The following is an 18,951-nucleotide window of genomic DNA, read 5'->3' as shown; positions in this document are numbered from 1 at the left end:
AGCCTCCCAAGTAGCTGGGATTACAGGCACCTGCCACCACGCCTGTCTAATTTTGTATTTTTAGTAGAGACTGGGTTTCTCCATGTTGGTCAGACTGGCCTCGAACTCCTGACCTAAGGTGATCTGCCCGCCTCGGCCTCTCAAAGTTCTGGGATTACAGGCATGAGCCACTGCATCCGGCCTGGATGTTTTTATTAAAACACAAGGAAAGCTTCATGAATCTCTAGGATAAATTATTATTATTATTATTATTATTATTATTATTAGTTTTGAAGATAGACTCTCTGAAGTGGAATTTCTAGGTCAATAAGTTGGAACATTTTTAGCAGTTTTGGCTCATTGGTAAAATTTCAAAAATTTCTGAAGAATTTCTATGTGTTTGCTTCTGAAGGTTTTGGCATGGAAGCCACACTGCTCCTGGTCGTTGGCTATTCTCATACTAGAGGGGTAGCAATCTCATTCTTGGTACTTGCGGTGGGATTCAGTGGATTTGCTATATCTGGTAAGATATATATTTTTTTCTTTATACTTGGGACATTCTGATTTTGACTGCTGATAAAAGACACATACATTTATCTTTTTATAGATATCTTCATATATATCTTTTATATGTTGAATAATAGTCAAATATTTCCACTAGAAAATGAAAAATTAAAATATTTAGAAAACATTTAGATTTGTTAATACTCAATTTCCTCCTAGACTGCTTTTTTTTGTTGTTATTAAGAAAACATTACCTCCTCTCTGTGGAGTGAACATCACATATTAAGTATTGGATAAGAATTCATATCTCATTCTATTCTCATTATATCCCCGAGAGAAATTATCACAAAGTAATTAAGCACGTGTTCTGTACCCAGTATATTTTAAGGAGTTGTGATGTGTGGTTCTATAGGCACTTACTTCTAAGAAGTTTAGGATGCCCTGAGTCAAAACTTATGTGTGTATTTCAGGTTTCAATGTTAACCACTTGGATATTGCTCCAAGATATGCCAGTATCTTAATGGGCATTTCGAATGGCGTTGGCACATTGTCAGGAATGGTTTGTCCTATCATTGTTGGTGCAATGACAAAGAATAAGGTAAGATGGTCAAAACAGATGTTTGGTCATAGAAGACAGTTTCTCAAAATGATAATCTTTTTGGAAAAGAGTTAAAATATTATCCTTAGCATTTTCTTTCTTGTCCAGTCACCACATCTCTGAGTGGGAAATATACATGAGGCTCAGAATACGGTATCTTTTTAAGAATTCCAAGAAAGTCCATTTCCCTAACGAATAAGCAATATGTTTCTCAACCCTTTTTGATAATTCTGATACCCCTGATGTTATAAAAACCCCTTTTGTCTCTAGCTTATTAAAATACTCAAGCAGATGTCTTCTGAGCTTTGTTTGTAAACCTCAATTCAGACTCCTCTGCAGTTGTCCAAAGAAGAATAATATCATCAGCTATTTGTACTTGCATGTGTATGCAGAGCTTTAAAATTCTGGTTTACTACAAGTAAAGAAACAAAGGAAATGGAATAAAAAGATAAGTAAATCAATGGAAAAGAAAAGAGATTAAGAATATTTTAAAAATCAGCAGACCATAGATATATTTGGAATTTTATTTCTAAACTTTTAGATTTAAAACATTAAATAATAAAAGTAATAGATTTACAGAAGTGTTATATAGAGTGTTTGCTTTACATAATCAGGACATGGATTTTCCCAAATATAGTGTTTTATGAAAACTCAGTGATGGTGCATTCAGAGAAGATGTTAGGCATTTAAATCATGAGGAGTCTGTTCTCACAGTGCTGCTTTTTGTCACTGCAGTCACGTGAAGAGTGGCAGTATGTCTTCCTGATCGCTGCCCTAGTCCACTATGGTGGAGTTATATTTTATGCAATATTTGCCTCAGGAGAGAAACAACCCTGGGCAGACCCTGAGGAAACAAGTGAAGAAAAATGTGGATTTATTCATGAAGATGAACTCGATGAAGAAACAGGGGACATTACTCAAAATTATATAAATTATGGTACCACCAAGTCTTATGGTGCCACAACACAGGCCAATGGAGGTTGGCCCAGTGGTTGGGAAAAGAAAGAGGAATTTGTAAAAGGAGAAGTACAAGACTCACATAGCTATAAGGACCAAGTTGATTATTCATAACAAAACTAATTACTGGATTTATTTTTAGTGTTTGTGATTAAATTCATTGTGATTGCACAAAAAATTTTAAAACACGTGATGTAAACTTGCAAGCATATCAACCAGGCAAGTCTTGCTGTAAAAATGAAAACAAAACAAACCCATGAGGTTACCATCAAGTGCAATCTGTAAAATTGTGAAGTTCCATCATTTCCACTCAAGTCATCCATTCTTGCATTTGTGACTTAAAGGTTGACTGGTCAAAATTGTAGAAACAAGTAGTTACCCACTGGATTCACATGAGCTAAAACTCATCACTATTTACTAAAGCACAACATATCATCCTACAAAAGTTAAGAAGCCAAAGCTACTTGATCATTCAAAATGCACTTATATATTTGTTACACTGTATTGCAAGATAGCACACAGAAGTTGGCTGCGTCAAGTAGAGGCGACATTTATTAAGTGAAAATCATGAAGTTGGGATATCTCTCAATTAAAGAAGTACATTGTGAACTATCAGCTACAAAGTTGTACTAAATAACTATTAGAATTGCATAATGTGAGCTATTTTGTTAGTCCTCAAAAGGAATATCTTGCAGTGTTTTCTATGAAATGCTTGGGCACAAACACTTATTTCTGTGAAAGATAACATGTAAATTGAGGGGTATGCTTCATGTTCTTCCATCCATTTACGTAACAGTATGAAACAGTTCACATTTCAATAAAATCAAACTTTTCATGTAGCATATCACATAACTTTTTTGCAAAAAATATAAAAAGAAATAAACTTCAATGTATTTTTTATTACAACTTTGTACTGGTTGTAATTTGCATTAGAAAAAAAAAGAGATATATACACCACAAAGAATCTAATAAGAAATTTATTATGGAGATATAGCCCTTAAAATGCAATATTAAGAACAAAGAAATAGAAAATGGTTTAGATATCCTTCTTCCTTCATAATTAAATACTATATGAAACTTGTGCCACAGAGCTATATATAATATGAAAAGATTAACTTCATAGAGATATTGTAAGTAGGTAATTTTATTATTTAAAGTCCTATTGAGAAATATTTGTCTTAAATATATAGGACAATACATTATATTAAAATGGTCTCTCTATATATATATCTATATATCTTATACATGTCCATACACAGAAACATAATAAACAATCTTCACACAAAACCAAAAATAGCATACACCTAATGTTGGGTTAGGGAATTGCAATTTCTACTTTCATAGAGTCATAGAATTTTAGGTGGGGAAGAGGCATTTTGCTTGTCATTTCTTAATATAACTCAACAAGAATTGCAACATTTGTGTACCAAGCAATAAGTGCAATGCATAAAATTTCCTGTCTGTATATTACCTTCATTTTGCTTGTAGTAGCTTTTTGGGTGGTTGGAATGATTTTATTTTTCTTTTAAAAAAGCTAACATCAGACCTCTTTATAATGTCCTAAAATTATGATAATACATTTCCCAATTCAACTCAAAATATTATTGGTGTATTTTGTCTATTCTGGATATTTGATCTGTTCATTGTATTGTGCTAGTGACTGGAGGCCCTGCTACTGCAAATATAAAACATAAAGTTTGTTTAAAAAATGCAAATCATTCTTTACCTTAAGAAAAAAAAAATACCCTTTGCTTTGTGCCTCAAAGTGATGTAATGTGATCACAGCTTTTGTTGTGTTGAATGAAAATATGTGGACTGTCATTTTGTTGCAGCAAAAAAGTGTTAATAAAATGCTCTATTTATCCTTTTTTAAAAAGCAGTGCATTAATCATACATTAATTTGGGTTTATTTAGTATTTAGCTTTAATGTGAATTTAGCTGGTGGAGGCCCCAATGAAGCCAAATCTAGGCTTCAAGAACAACAACCACCTTTTGAGCCATTGGGGATTTAATGAAAGAACACGGCATTCTTTAGATTGTGTGGAATGTGGTTCCATAGAATTTTAAATCAATAAATAGGTCTCTGAGTCAAACTCCAGATTTCAATGAGTTTTCTCACAACTGCTGCTAAGTTTAAAGAAGAATTTAGGAAAAAACTAAAAACAGGTCACATCAATATTACCACCTAATTTTAATTGCTCACATACCCTGTGCTAGGTAACTGTCCTAGTCATTTTTTGGTATAGGATCTCATGTAACTACACAGTGATCATCCAAAGTAGGTGCTCTTTTTATTCCCAGCTTGTAAATGAAGAAACAGAAATTCAGACAGTTTGGATAGCTTTATCAAGCTAAAATGGTATAATGACATTATATTATAATGTTTCAGTCAAACCAATGAGCAGTAAGCAAGCTTTATCAAGGCAGCCAAAAGAATGTCTTTGTCACTGGAATGGAAATAATTTAGCTCAGATTCCCTATCTTATAGATATGTAAAAGACAATAGGGGTAAATATGTATAGAATCTATGTATAGAATCTATAAAATCTAAGACTCATAGAACTTTACTGCCCAGAGGATTTAGGAGATGATTTAATTGATATCTGTTGTTGAATGAATGAGAACACTGAAGGCCAATAAAAGGAACAGACTTGATCAAGGGACACAGAGATTGTTATGGAATTGGAAAGAAATTTTGATGATTAGCTGTGCATTTATTTTTACTTTCTCTTTAAAGAAGGTTTCCATTTGAGTTAATTAAGTGATCATTTATTGCTTCTACCACTACACCCATGTCCACCACTCACATCTTCCAATCTTCTGCATAAAGAAACAATGGCCAGAGACCCAGCCTAATTGTTAAGGAGGCTCAGAAGCCATTCTCTGCAGAACTTGGTAATAGGAATAAAAATGACCTGAATTGAACACTATATAATTTCTCCAATTCCATAACAAAAAGTTTACATTTCTCATAAGAAAATTGTTCTTACCTGGGAGAGATGCAGCATGCCTGTAGTTCCAGCTACTCCTGAGGCTGAGATAGAAAGATCACTGGAGCCCAGGAATTGGAGGCTGTAACACACTGTTTGTGTCTGTGAATGGTCACTGCACTCCAGCCTGGGCAACAGAATGACACCCATCTCTGAAAAAATTGTTCTAATGATGTCTCCAAATATTACCACTAGCCACATTCATTTTCTCATCTCTCAACCCTAAAAATTCATTGTCCCCTTCTCCTCTTCCTCTGCCTTTTCTTCTCAATTTCCTCCCATTATCACGTGTCTTTTTTTTGCAGTTTGCAAAATGCTTTCCCATGAATTGCCACATTTTGTCTTCAATCTGCCTTTTAAAATTAAAAGGCCAAGTATCATTATTGGTATTTCTATTTTCCAGATAAGGAGGGCAGGTCTAAAAGAGTGTAGTAAACTTCCTAAAGATTCCCCAGGCAAAGATAGAACTAGAATGTCGACTATGTGGCCACAGCAAGAGAGCATTTTCTTTTTAAGTCATTTTATTACTTTTCTGATTATAAATGTAGTATTTGGAGAGTAGGGGAGCTTCATTAGGTGTAGGACAGCATTAAAATCAATGAAAATAAAGTAATCAATAATTATTCTACCCAGAGATAAGCACTGTTAACATTTCGAGAATCCTTTCTGTGAAAAACACACATAAAACTTACATTCTATTAATTAAATAGTATTACATATTATTTAGTTTGCAAGTTCAAAATTATACTTGATTTACTATTGCTACCTAATGTTCATTTAACAGTAGAGACTGTTTATTTTCCTATTTGAATAATAAAGTTCTATAATCTAATATTTGATTATTTAATAAGAACTGTATTTCATCTATCTATCCCATACCTTATTTATGAACATTTTAGTTATTTCCAATATTTAGCTGCTGTAATCATTGGTGTTATGAATATCTTTGTGTTATCATCTTTGCACCCTTTTACCTTTATAATGTATGGACCCTTTTGGGAAATGCAAAGTGACATATACACATCTTCAACCTCTATAACCATGATGGATAATCAAGTTACCATCAGTGGTTTATTATTCCTGTATTTATCTACAGGAAATACTACTGGCAAATTGTATTTTCTGGGGTTCACTTACTAATTAATTTGTTCAACTCAATAAATGTTTTTTAATCACTCATGCTATGTGAGGCACTGAGGATTCACAGGTGAGAAGATGACCCAGTTTCTGAGGCATTTATTTACGTGGCCCCTAGTTGCCCAGCAAGACCACACAAATGTGACTGAGAGAAGCTTCTGGACACAGGGCCCTAAGTAACAACTCTGAAAAAGGAATTTTCTTAAACTTCCATACTCCTGAAGATGAATTGCTTTCAAATGGCTCCCCACATCAAATTGATTGATTGATTGATCATAGTTTCAGGTAAGGAAGCTTCTCTCAGCCTCAGAAAGCCTCATGCTGCAGGAAGTCTAGGTCATGGGACATACCAGCATCCAGTGTCTCCAATACCTGAGTCTCTGTAGAAGAAGAGACGGTCTAAACTTTTAAGTGTGTTTTCCAGTTCTTCAAATTTGTTTTTGTTGTGTTCCTTTTCTGGGCTTCTCATGAGCTGTAAATTTTCCCTTTCCATTTCTTCCTTCATCTACTCTCAGTTTTAACCACAAATAGAGACTACTAAGATTTAATTCTTTTGGTAGTGATATAATTAGCAGGGATTTTAATTTTTTTTCTTTCTATCTTCATTCAAGAACTCAGACCTGAATTTTCATTCAGCTACTGTCGAAAACACCTTATTTGTAAAGGTTTGTCTAACACTGTTCAGTCCCTTAAAGTGTTCAAGCTTCGCCAAGGTTTTCCCCAAATGCAGCCAGGCATCTAAAAATTGCATTATCTGGATGTATCATCCTGACCTCTGCCCATATTCAGTATCATTGATTGAATGAAACCCTTAGCTTTCACCAAGAGCAAGCAAAATGAAGAAATCTCTTCAGTCTTGTTAAACCACATTTGAGGACGTGTTTTATCACTTTGCCCAATGTGCATTAGATAAAGAACCTTGCCTTTCTAATAGTTTGAGGAATGCTTTTTGTGATGCACTCGTGTGCTGTCAACAATTAGACATGAAAGACATGAAGCCCGTCATGTTTCCTTCTTTGTTTCTTCTAGGGAGCTCCAAGATACACTTTTTGACTCAGTTGTTATTTGTTATCTCCCTTCCTCATTTACATTTGGTTTCTGTCTTTTACTGTTTCCTTGTTTAGGTGGTATTTACCTTTGACTTAATTTTAAAAAGACCATGTGAATGAGGTATTCAAGAATGATTATAATAATAATAGAAATAATTTTATAGGGCTTTTGAAATGCTAGCCACGGTTCTCAGTTAACACACACACACATATACACACACACATATATGTATATGTATATATGTGTGTGTATATATATATATATACTTGCTTTTTTTGTATATATATATACAAAAACAAGTATATATATATATATACTTGCTTAATCTTTACAAAAACCCTTTGTGGTAAGTACTATTGTAAACTTCATTTTATAAATAAAGGAACTCAGGCACAGAGAAGTTAAGGTACTTGTCCAAGGTCACAGAGCTAAAATGCAAAGTTTGAATGTGAACGCAAGCCATCTGGCTTCATATCCTAAACTCTTTATCACTACAGTCCATTGCATCTGATTAGTTGTGTGACTTTTAGAAGTTGTTTAATTTGGCCGGGCGCTGTGGCTCACGCCTGTAATCCCAGCACTTTGGGCGGATCGCGAGGTCAGGAGATCCAGACCATCCTGACTAACACGGTGAAACCCCATTAGCCGGGCGCGGTGGCGGGCTCCTGTAGTCCCAGCTACTCGGGAGGCTGAGGCAGGAGAATGGCGTGAACCCGGGAGGCGGAGCTTGCAGTGAGCCGAGATAGCGCCACTGCACTCCAGCCTCGGAGACAGAGTGAGACTGCGTCTCAAAAAAAAAGAAGTTCCTTAATTTATCTGAGCCTTGCTTTTTCATCCATAATATGGTACTTTAATACCCAATTAGCGGTTAGTTTTTGACTAAATCAAATAGTATGAAATGCTTAACACAGCACCCCGTGTGTTAACAGTGTAATAAATGCTTAATGTATGTAAACATGTAAGTGTTTAACAAATGTCATTTCTCTGCACCCTTTCCTTATGATGCTAAGTAAATATAAGGTATGAACTCTTCAAGTATGCTTACAACGTCAGATCCATCACAATGGACCATTTTGGAAACTCTCTTGAGGTATTTTTATTTTTAACACTACTAAGTAACTCAGATTGGTTACCTAAATTACTTTTCTATTTATATTTTATAAATTTTATATGACATGAAACAAATACAGAACAATAGGCACTATAAAATACTATACTGATTTTTTTTTTTTTTTTTTTTGGCTGAAGCCAGAAAGCATGAAAGAAAGTTCAAATTTGGCCTTTTTTCAATTTGAAAGAATATCTGAAGCAAAGAATAAAATATCAATATTTCTTTATTCTGAGAATCCACATGTCTATTTTTGTTATATTTTATGCTACTTTTCTGTATTTCAAAATACAAAACCCAGCAAACCAGATATAGTCTTATTGCTCTCCAGTCTTTTATTTTTAATCTCTGTGCTGCCAATTAAGACATTGCCATGATCTTCAAGAACATTTGACAGTTTTCTGGAGCCATAAATTTTAAAGCATTGGCAGAATGTTTTCATTTTATTAAAAAAAAAGGTAAAAAAAGGAGTTATACACATTTTTGAACAGGTTTATGAATCCAAATGAAGTTCTTTTGCACAAAGCCAACAAAAGTGTGCATAAGAATAAATGTCACAGATAAAAGCCATCTTTCCCACAGATCTCATCAGAGTCTATTGGACTGCTTCTTGAGGATTTTAAAAAAGGGGGGCAGTGTCGGGGCGGGCTGTCTGTCTCCATAAATGGAAGGTGGAAATTAGTATGTCACCATTAGGCTAAAGGCACATTAATTGTCTCAATTTCAGTTGCAATGGGGATGGCAGAAGAAACAGAGCTGTTTGGGTTTGAGCCCTGAACCTGCCACTTCCGTTTGGTAAATACAAGGCATGTCATAACAGACCTCTGAGCCTCAGCTTCCCCATCTGGAAAATAAGGAATTGGTCTGCTTCAATGGTTCATAAAATCTCAGTTCCAAAATTTTCTGGCTTTAATCTCTCCGACAAATTACTGAGTTCCTCAGGTCAACTTGAAGAAATATAGTAAATTGTTCTCAGAATTCAATCAAATATGAGACTACATGTTTACTTTCTGCCTATATTTCTACTGACTTTATTAGCCACTCATTTTGATAACTAATAGGATAGACATTATGGGAGAGAGGGGCTTCTTTCAACCTGATAGGATTCTTTGTGTGATACTCCCTACTCCCTGACTTGTCTAGGAATATCTTGTATATTTTTATAGAATTTTGAATTTTAGAATTTCAGTAAACTCTTTACTACCTAAATATTTTCCTGTGAGTTGGGATACTTGTATAAAAAAGCATCAGTCTGAGTTCTAATAACTGGTCACACTCAACTTTTACTAGTTTAATGGAATATATTATAGCACACTAGCATGCTGGAAAGAATGGAAATAATATGAAAATTCTTTACCTTTTTTTCTTTTTGAGATGGGGTCTCACTCTGTCACCCATGCTGGAGTGCAATGGTGTGGTCTTGGCTCACTGCAACCTCCGCCTCCTTGATTCAAGTGATTCTCCCGCCTCAGCCTCCCGAGTAGCTGGGACTACTGGCATGTGCCACCACGCCCGGGTAAATTTTGTATTTTTAGTGGAGACTGGGGTTTCACCATGTTGGCCAGGCTGGTCCCAAACTCCTGACCTCATGATCTGCCCACCTTGGCCTCCCAAAGTGCTGGGATTACAGGTGTGAGCCACCGCACCTGGCCTACTTTATAAATGGAAAGGCTGAAGTCAGAAAGGTGAAGTGACTCTTCATATCACCCAGCTAGTTAGTGACAGAAGGTAACTCAAACCTACATTGTGGGATTCACAACAGTGTTTCTGCCATAACTGAAAACCACTTTTTTATTCAGTAAGTCCATAAATTTGCCAAACAACAAATATTTGTTGAGAATGTATCATGTGACAGGTACCAGGAATATTGTGGAGGGAAAAGACTAAGTGGACCCTGCCTCCTCAGAACTCTCAATGCAGTGTGAGTTACAGATAATAAAGAAATAACCAGAAAAATCTATTATAATTCTGGTAGATGCTATAAAAGAGAAGTTAGGCGTTTTAAGAAGGTTAAACAGGGCACATGACCCAGTCTATAAGTTGGGAAAAATTTGCTCATGGATGTGACATATACCATGAGACCTCAGAGATAAATATGAGTTAGCCTGGCATAGCATGACAGGTAGAAAGTTTCAGAAACAAGAAATGGCATGTGAAAAACACCCTAAGGTGAAAAGAGTTAGATATGTATTCGGTATTTTAGTGTTAGCACTACCCAAATGATAGTGAGTATGCATATAGAGCAAGTGGCATTTATTTAATAGACAGAAATGCTAAACAACTGAACTTAAATGTACAATACTAAAACATTATTTCAGGAGCTACACTCTGCCTATTCATTACTTCATTCAACATCTATTGAGCTATGTGCTGGCCTGTTACTGCACTACGGGGATACAAAAATGAATGAAACATGGTTTTTGCTCTTGAAAAGCTCATGGTTTAGTGGAGAAGAATGTAAACAGAGGTAGGAAGAGAATGTCATCCACACAAATGTAAGGGATTTTTTTATACATCTCCTAATTGGGCAGCAAATTCCACATATCAACAGGTAAATAATTTCTTACACGATTATACTACTTTACAGTTTTCAGAGCATTTTAACACAGTGTTTATCATAATTTGCAACGAGGTATTTTTTTTTTTAGGAATTTAAAGTATTTCTCCTACTAACACGTAAAACTCATATGGCAGATCTTTTGTTCTAAATGCTGCATACAGGGCATAACATAGATTAGGAGCTCAATAAAAACTTTACGGATGAAAGAAAACGTGGTTATATTTGATTTGGCCAGCAAATTATAGAGGTAGGGAGAATGATATTATCCTCCTCATTAAATTGACCTTTCTGAAAGAAGAAAGGTCTGAAAAGAGGAAAAGAGAAGACATTGAACTGGAGTTTGAAAGTGAAATAGGTGTTTGTCCATCTTATAGGTGGAGGAAAGGCATAGAGGTAGAGACTACTTCATTAACAAATTGTGGAGTCGTGTCAACCATACTGTTTGGAGATAAGTGAAAAGATAGTGTGATTGGAAGATCAAGTATGCTTAGGAGCAGAAACAAGGCTGGATAGGACTATTAAGCTGGTTGTGCAATGCTTTGGATGCCAGACTAACTTGTTCAAATTTTATCTTATAATTGAAGGGATTTTAGGTGGGGACTAAGATGATCAGATATGTCTAGAACATTACATGAAAGTGGAGAGAGACTGAAGGTGGCTTCTGTATTACAGTGCCAAGGAAGACATGGAGGGGGAAGGTGGTGTATCCTGGGAATGGTGGCGTGTTTCCAGATGTCAAGACAGAACTTGACATATTTATTCCTTCCTTATCCACCCACTTACAACTCAAACCCCAGAGCAGAATGTAGATAATCAAAATAGACTGACAAAGACATAATTCATGCTTTCTGCATCTTGCATAATGATTCAAAGGCACAGTGATCCACTTGTCCCTGACTTCCATAACTCTGGACAAAAAGAACCACACACAATATTTATTATGAGAACACTTCTGTCTTTCTCTTTCTTCTTTTCTGAAATCCAGTCTCAAACATTAAGGTTATACACAAGGAGAAGAGAAAGTGTATCAATATTATTTTTGTTTTCCGTCTCATACCTAGAGACATATTTATGCTAGAGATATCTCCAGTTTAGTCTCTTTCCAAAAACAAAAAACAAACAACAAAACAAACAAACAAACAAATCAGTGCTCTCAATCCTGGGAACAACAGACTCATCTTAACGGTAACAGTAGATTTAACTTAAGCTTCTGACCATATCCCCATCATTTTTTGTGCTTTTAGAAAGATTTTCTTTCTTTCCTTCTGACAGCATAGCTCTTTATAATGTGCCTAAAAATATGTATGAAAACTTGATGTGTCATTGGAAGGCTTTCAAAGTCAAAATCTCATTATTCATCTGTATTAATGAACATTACTGTTGCCTTTATTAAGGATTTATTCTAAAAACCATAGAAAGGCTGGGGTAATACAAACTACCCTCTCACTAGGGGTTACAAATGCAATATGAGAAGCATTGGACTTGACTTCACATCACTACCTCTAGTCATGTATGAACAAACTACCTAATATCTCCAAGATCCAGTACATTCATCTGCAAAACAGGCATAACAATGCATAACTCACTGAATTGTGGTAAAAATTAAATAAGATTATTTGATTTTCAAGCTTTGTAAATCTTTTTAAGGTACCAAACAAATGCAAAATCTTCAAATTCTTCCATCTGGTTGAAGGTGGTAGGTCCCAGAGACTTCTAGTAAGAGATAAATATTTAATTGCATGTAAACATATTAAGCTAACTGCAACTATGAATATTTTATCATATATGGCAGATTTTCAGAATACCTTCAAACATTTTCCTTGATTTCATCCTTGTTCCAATGATTTGACATATAATGGAGAAGAGTCATTATTCCCCCTTTTCCAAATGAAAAATAATCAAGATTCAGGGATTTTCTATGATTTGTCCAATTTCGGACTAGAACACAAGACTAGTGCTAATTCAGATACAACACAGTACTCATTCTTGGGATAGAGCCAAGTGAAATGAATCCCACGAGCAGTGGTAATTGGAAAGAGCTGCTTTCCAGAAAAAATAGGTCTTAGGAACCTACTTAGAAAAAGGGTGTCCTAGGAACACCCTTTGTGGAGGGCAGGAGCAGTCACATGACTGCATGGAAACCCTGTGTAGGGTGGTGAGAAAGGTAGCACTAAGAAGGAAGGGAATGGGTCTAGAGGGCTTGTCTATCATGCTTTTTTCTGTTCACTGACAGCAAGTTATTATTATTTTATTATTAATATTTTATTATACATTATTTATTATTGGCTTATTATTTTGCTCCCCAGCAAACTCACTGAAGGTAAGAACCATCTCTTAGGTCTCTCATATTTTCCCATGGTTCCCAAAACTTTAACTTCTATCTAACTAACAAACAATTGCACAAAAGAGAATAGTGTCCAGTCCAAAATCTGCAAACTCACAACACCTCTATATTAGTTTCGAAGGGATGTCTTAACAAAATATCACAGAGTAAATGTCCTACAACAACATAAATTTACTGTCTTAAAGCTCTGGAGGCCAGAAGTCTGGAATCAAGATGCCAACAGGGTTGTGCTCCTGCTGAAGGTGCTATGGAAGGATCTGCTCCAGGCTTCTCTCCTAGCTTCTTTCCTAGTCCCTTGGCTTATGGCAGCATAACTCTAATCTTGACATGGTGTTCTGCCTGTGTGTATGTCTGTCTCTTCACAAGCACTTCGTTTTATAAAGATACCAATTATATTGAAATAGTTACTACTGTACTTCAGTATGACCACATCTTAACTAATTACATCTGCAGTGACCCTATTACCAGATAAGGTAACATTCTGAGGCAGTAGGAGTAAGGACTTCAATATATGAGGTTTTAGGGACATAATTCAACGCATAGAATCCTCCTCCTGTTCTTAAGATAATCTATCATGGTCTTAGTTTTTAAGATCTTGTTCAATTAGTGACCACAAACAGCTACTCTTCATAATCTCTCCATTTCTCTCTCCTCTACTATGGGTAGTAAGCTTCTTGACCAATACTGTTATACTTGGCTTAGTATGGACATTGATTTTCTAGCATTGTCTCCAAGATGTGCAGGAATGTGAACATCTGATTTTACCATAATACCATATGAAATGCAGAATGTGAAATGCTAGTCAGCAATGGAAAAGCGAACATGAATTCTTGATGGTGAGGAAGACATCATATTGACGCTACACTGCCACTCTTCTGACAAGAAATCTGTCTGACAAGACACGTTGTCGGTTCCCTAAGGATCAAATGGCAGAAGTCCTATGTCAAAGGGCAATAAATAAAATGAGCACTGGAGACAAGGGCATAAAACAAGTGTACTCGGCTGTGTGACTGGCATCTCAAATGACTCAAGAGTCCGATTTCTTCCACTTGGCAGTTTGTATCATAGTCTACATTTAACTTCACTCAGAAAATTCAGGGAAACTATTCAGTGTAACAGCAACATCAGTCACGCAGAAGGCAGAGCTATTACTTGGGGTAATGTATTTATTTGAGAACCACCAACTATGTATATCTCAATGTGAGATCTGCAGAATATATGAGACTGAAAAGTTGCCTGAAAAGCAAAACCAGAATCCCCATGAGTCATTCTGCTTCTAGGTTCTAATGCAGTTACTTAACAGTTAAACCTGAAGTCTACTCCTGTCTCAATGTCCAGTTTTCCTTTTGGGGAGCTTCCCATGGGCTCTCATGTCTATCTGAGCCACTACCTGGGCCTTTGCTGCATTAAGTGCTTGAGAACTGATCCCCAGCCACAGGCCACTTTTTGTACAACTACTAAGAGTTTCAGCAAGGACTCTTTTTGCTACTATCATGCTGTCCTAAGGGGTCATTGACCCTTACCTGCTACATAGGACCCACAATTGGCCAATGAATTACAAAGAGGCAGATGATTTTTGAAAAGGACACCCCTTCTTCTGGTTGAGGCAGTCTCATGCTTGGGTACATTGTTTGGCATGTAGAATTCTGGCTGAGTTTACACTCTCAACGGATCTCTTCTCCTAGTCCCTTTGTGCAGGGTACACCTTACACCAAGATATGGGGTTCTTCTATAATCTCCTGTTTACCAGTCAAATTTTCCCTTTAGTTACTCACAGTACAGTTTAAGCTTTAAACATAGGTTATTCCCCAAAAGAACATGGGATTGTAGAAAAAGTTCTAAATACAGTGATTTTTAACTGTCACTGTGAGGATTACAAACTCAAAGGCATATAGGGACCAAATATATTATGCGATAAAAGAAGAATGGCTAGTGGGGATATGGTAACATTGAAAACACACCCAGCAGAACAGGGGTAGCAGCACCTCAGTCCCAGCCGATTGCGGCCATGTGGGAATGATATCACTTATTTTCAAAAGAGGCTAAAAATCTAGATGTTTGTATGACATTTCACATTTATTTAAATGTTGGCTTTTTTTTTTTTTTTTTTTTTTTTTTTGAGACAGAGTCTTTTTCTGTCGCCCAGGCTGGAGTGCAGTGGTTTGATCTCGGCTCACTGCAAGCTCCGCTTCCCGAGTTCACTATGTTGGCATTTATCTAAATGCCTCCAGGCCAATTTGGCCCTCAGATTTGGACTCAGAAATATCTGGGCTGGTGCATGATTTGGGCCTTCCTCAGGCATCTCTTACAGAATACTCCAGGCTGATTTCCTGGCAAGGCTCAGGGCTAATGTCATGCCTTCTTCTTGGTCTATGTCCCTGAGGTAGAGATCACCTTTTTCTTCTTTACCTGCAGCTATATTAAAAACATCTACCTACCTCGGAGACCAGGATTAAGGGATTGAAGTCCAGGAAGAGAAAGCCTTTCCCTCTTCATCTGTATTTAAAGCCTGCATTCCTTCCATTCAATAGATATTGACTGTGTGACCACACATAAACAGGCACTGTTCCAAACATATGTATGTATGTCATGACATATGTATGTATGTCACATATGTATGTATGTCAAGACATGCAAAGTTTATTACATGTCTTGGAGGAAGATTTTTCAAAGTAAATAAATAAGAAAAAGTCCCCAAATTGTATATATTTGGTCAAAAATAAAAGAGGATAATGAGATAGAGAGGATAGTGGTGGGTTGAGGTTAGATTGGGTTGTCAAGAAAGCCTCTCTAAGGAGGTGGCTGGTTAATATACATATATATATATATATTTATTTTGAGATGGAGTTTCGCTCTTGTTGCCCAGACTGGAGTGCAATGACACGATCTGGGCTCATCCCAACCTCCACCTTCCAGGTTCAACTGATTCTCCTGACTCAGCTTCCCAAGTAGCTGGGATTACAGGCATGTGCCACCATGCCTGGCCAATTTTGTATTTTTAGTAGAGACAGGATTTCTCCATGTTGGTCAGTCTGGTCCCGAACTCCCAACCTCAGGTGATCCACCCTCCTCAATCTCCCAAAGTGCTGGGATTACAGGCATGAGCCACCGTGCCTGGCTGGATGGTTAATATTGAATATCAACTTGACTGGATTGAAGGATGAAAAATATTGTTCCAGAGTGTGTCTCTGAGGGTGTTGCCAAAGGAGATAAACATTTGAGTCAGTGGGCTGGGAGAGGTATACCCACCCTTAACCTGGTTAGGCATTATCCCCTCAGCTGCCAGCATGGTTAGAAAAAGCAGGCAGAAGAACCTGGAAGGAGCAGACTTGCTGAGTCTTACAGTCTTCATCTTCCTCCTGTGCTGGATGCTTTCTACTCCCAAACATCAGACTCCAAGTTCTTCAGCTTTTGGATTCCTGGACTTATACCAGTGATTTGCCAGAGGCTCTCAGGCCTTCAGCAACACACTGAAGGCTGCACTGTCGGCTTTCTTACTTTTGAGTTTTTGGGATTCAGACTGGCTGCTGTGCTCCTCAGCTTGCAAACAGCCTATGGTGGGTCTTCACTTTGTGACCATGTGAGTCAATACTTCTAATGAGCTCCCCTTCATATATACATATATCCTATTACTTCTATCTCTCTAGAGAACCCTGACTAACACAGGAGGAATCTTGAGTAGAGTTTCTGAGAAGCAGAGCCCAAGATGGGGATTCCTATGAGTGATTGTTGAAGGTACGCTCTCAGGGGAAGTAAGAATAGAGACAGGAGACCAGCTGGGTTACTGCAGTGTTCAGTTGACAGACAATAGAGACTGGACTAGGAAAGTAATCATAGAAAAGATAAGAATCTATCAGAGTTGCAAAATGTTTTGAACAAAAAGCAGACAGGATTTCCTGATGAATTGAATTATGAGGTAAGGGGAAAAATAAATCAGGGATAATCTTCAGAATTTTTGGCATTTGTTAGTTGACAGTATTATTAGCTAACTTGGGTTAATAAACAAGGGAAAGAGAAAACAATGTGGGGAAATGAATACCTTTTGGACATACCACATTTGAGATGCTTATTAGAATTCTAGTATAGTTGTTATGTAAAAAGTTGGACAAATAAGTTTAACGCTCAAGAGTGAGGTCAGGGCTACAGTCATAAATTCGACAGTCATTTACCAATTGATAATATTTAAAGTAATCAAAAAGGTGATATCAACCAAGGGAAAAAGTATAGAGGAGAGAAGACGGCCCAGAATCAAGCTCTGAAACATCCAGTATGTACAGCTTCAACGGAGGAGAGCCAGTCATGAGCACTGAGAGATGTGTGGTTTCATCAAAGTTGAAATAGGCCTTCTATTTCACTGTCTTCTAATTCATTCCTTCTTCCTGGTGTGGTAGCTGTGGAATTTGGATGGGATTGATCCTATCCTATCTCCAAAAAAGGTCCCAATTAGTGCAAATCTGTCAGGATAATATTATCCCCCTTGACTCCGGAGTTGGTTTTGGTAGTCCTGGCTTAATTCAAATAATGCATGTCATTATCTTGACTATATAATTCTATTCCAGGCTGTTTTAATAAATATAAAACTCAGGGTTTTATTTTTCCACAAATAAAGAAAAGCTATCTTTTCTTCCAGGTGTAGGTGAGAAAGCAATTTGCCCTAGATTTGGCTGTAAGCTGTCTTGAAATTATAAAGAACACACTCATGGATGAAATTGACTCTTGGAGGAAGGGCAGAACTCAAAGGACTGTATATAAATGGAGCTAGAGGCCAGACCAAACTCTGTTTGAAGGCATCCCATTTTACTCCTGATCTTTTCATATTTGTATTTTGTCAATGACCTGATAAAACCCCTCTATTTTTTAAGCCAGATTTTCTAGAGTTCAGTAACTTGCAATCCAGGGCCCTCCCATGGATGCAAAATTTAGAAGAAAAGAGTACCTTAGGAAGAAAAGGGTGACCACAGTGTCAAATGCTGCTGAGATTTATTTAAAGGAGGAAAGAAATTAATGCTCAAATTTGCAACATAGATACTGTCGATGACATTGATAAATGGCATTTCTCCTGTGACAAAGTAGTTCAAAGGAAGCACATATAATTTTACAAGATACTTGGTATTTTGAATGCATATCACTCTAAATCCATACTTGGAAATTAGACCTTCTCTGAAGGAAACACAGTGTGCAGATATGCAGCTCTTCCCAACATCAACAAACACTCAGACTAGCACATCAAGCAGTTTAGCACCTGAATTCTGCAACTTCTGAGACACTTCAATTTCTAATAGTCATCTCCATAGAACAGTTGTACAAGTAAATGCCTGATTTGTGTGATTTTCCAAGACACAAGAATGATCTTCCACAAAGGTATATTTAATTGTCATAATAATTTCTCACTTGATCTTAGCCAAAAGGCTGAGAAGCCATTAATTGTCATAATAGTTTCTCAAGATTTTAACAGTGCCATTATGATTTAAATGCTCTAAGAGGTAGTACTGGTCACATTTTAGGTGTAAGCTACCATGTATTCATCCAGAAATCTGTGCTCAGGCCCATGATACAGAAATGCATCTAAGCTCTGAGATTATAGCAATGGAGAATCCATTTTGCTTTTCCAAATCTTTCTCTGGAGAATCACTGCCTTTTCCCTGGGTATTTGTTAGCTGACCTTTTTGCCAAGTCTGCACCCACTCTCTACTCAGGTTAAGCTAAAACACTCTGTTAAATTTT

The 18,951-nt window shown here is 36.7% G+C and overlaps 1 protein-coding gene across 4 annotated transcripts in view; it reads left to right on the top strand.

Moving 5' to 3' along the window:
• SLC17A6 (solute carrier family 17 member 6) overlaps nucleotides 1-3,914 on the top strand; it is a 44,013-nt gene extending 40,099 nt beyond the window's left edge. For all 4 annotated transcript variants that reach the window (XM_063671063.1, XM_063671062.1, XM_054441340.2 and 1 more), the window contains 3 exons: nucleotides 392-502; nucleotides 954-1,081; nucleotides 1,817-3,914. In XM_063671063.1, coding sequence (XP_063527133.1) covers nucleotides 392-502; nucleotides 954-1,081; nucleotides 1,817-2,152 — 575 coding nt within the window. In that variant the 3' untranslated portion in view covers nucleotides 2,153-3,914. The remainder of the gene's footprint in view (nucleotides 1-391; nucleotides 503-953; nucleotides 1,082-1,816) is intronic.
• The last annotated feature ends 15,037 nt before the right edge of the window (nucleotides 3,915-18,951 follow it).

This window comes from Pongo pygmaeus, chromosome 9 (genome assembly GCF_028885625.2).
Source record: "Pongo pygmaeus isolate AG05252 chromosome 9, NHGRI_mPonPyg2-v2.0_pri, whole genome shotgun sequence".
In the NCBI taxonomy this organism is placed as follows: Eukaryota; Metazoa; Chordata; class Mammalia; order Primates; family Hominidae; genus Pongo; species Pongo pygmaeus.
This window is presented reverse-complemented; position numbering and strand designations above follow the sequence as displayed.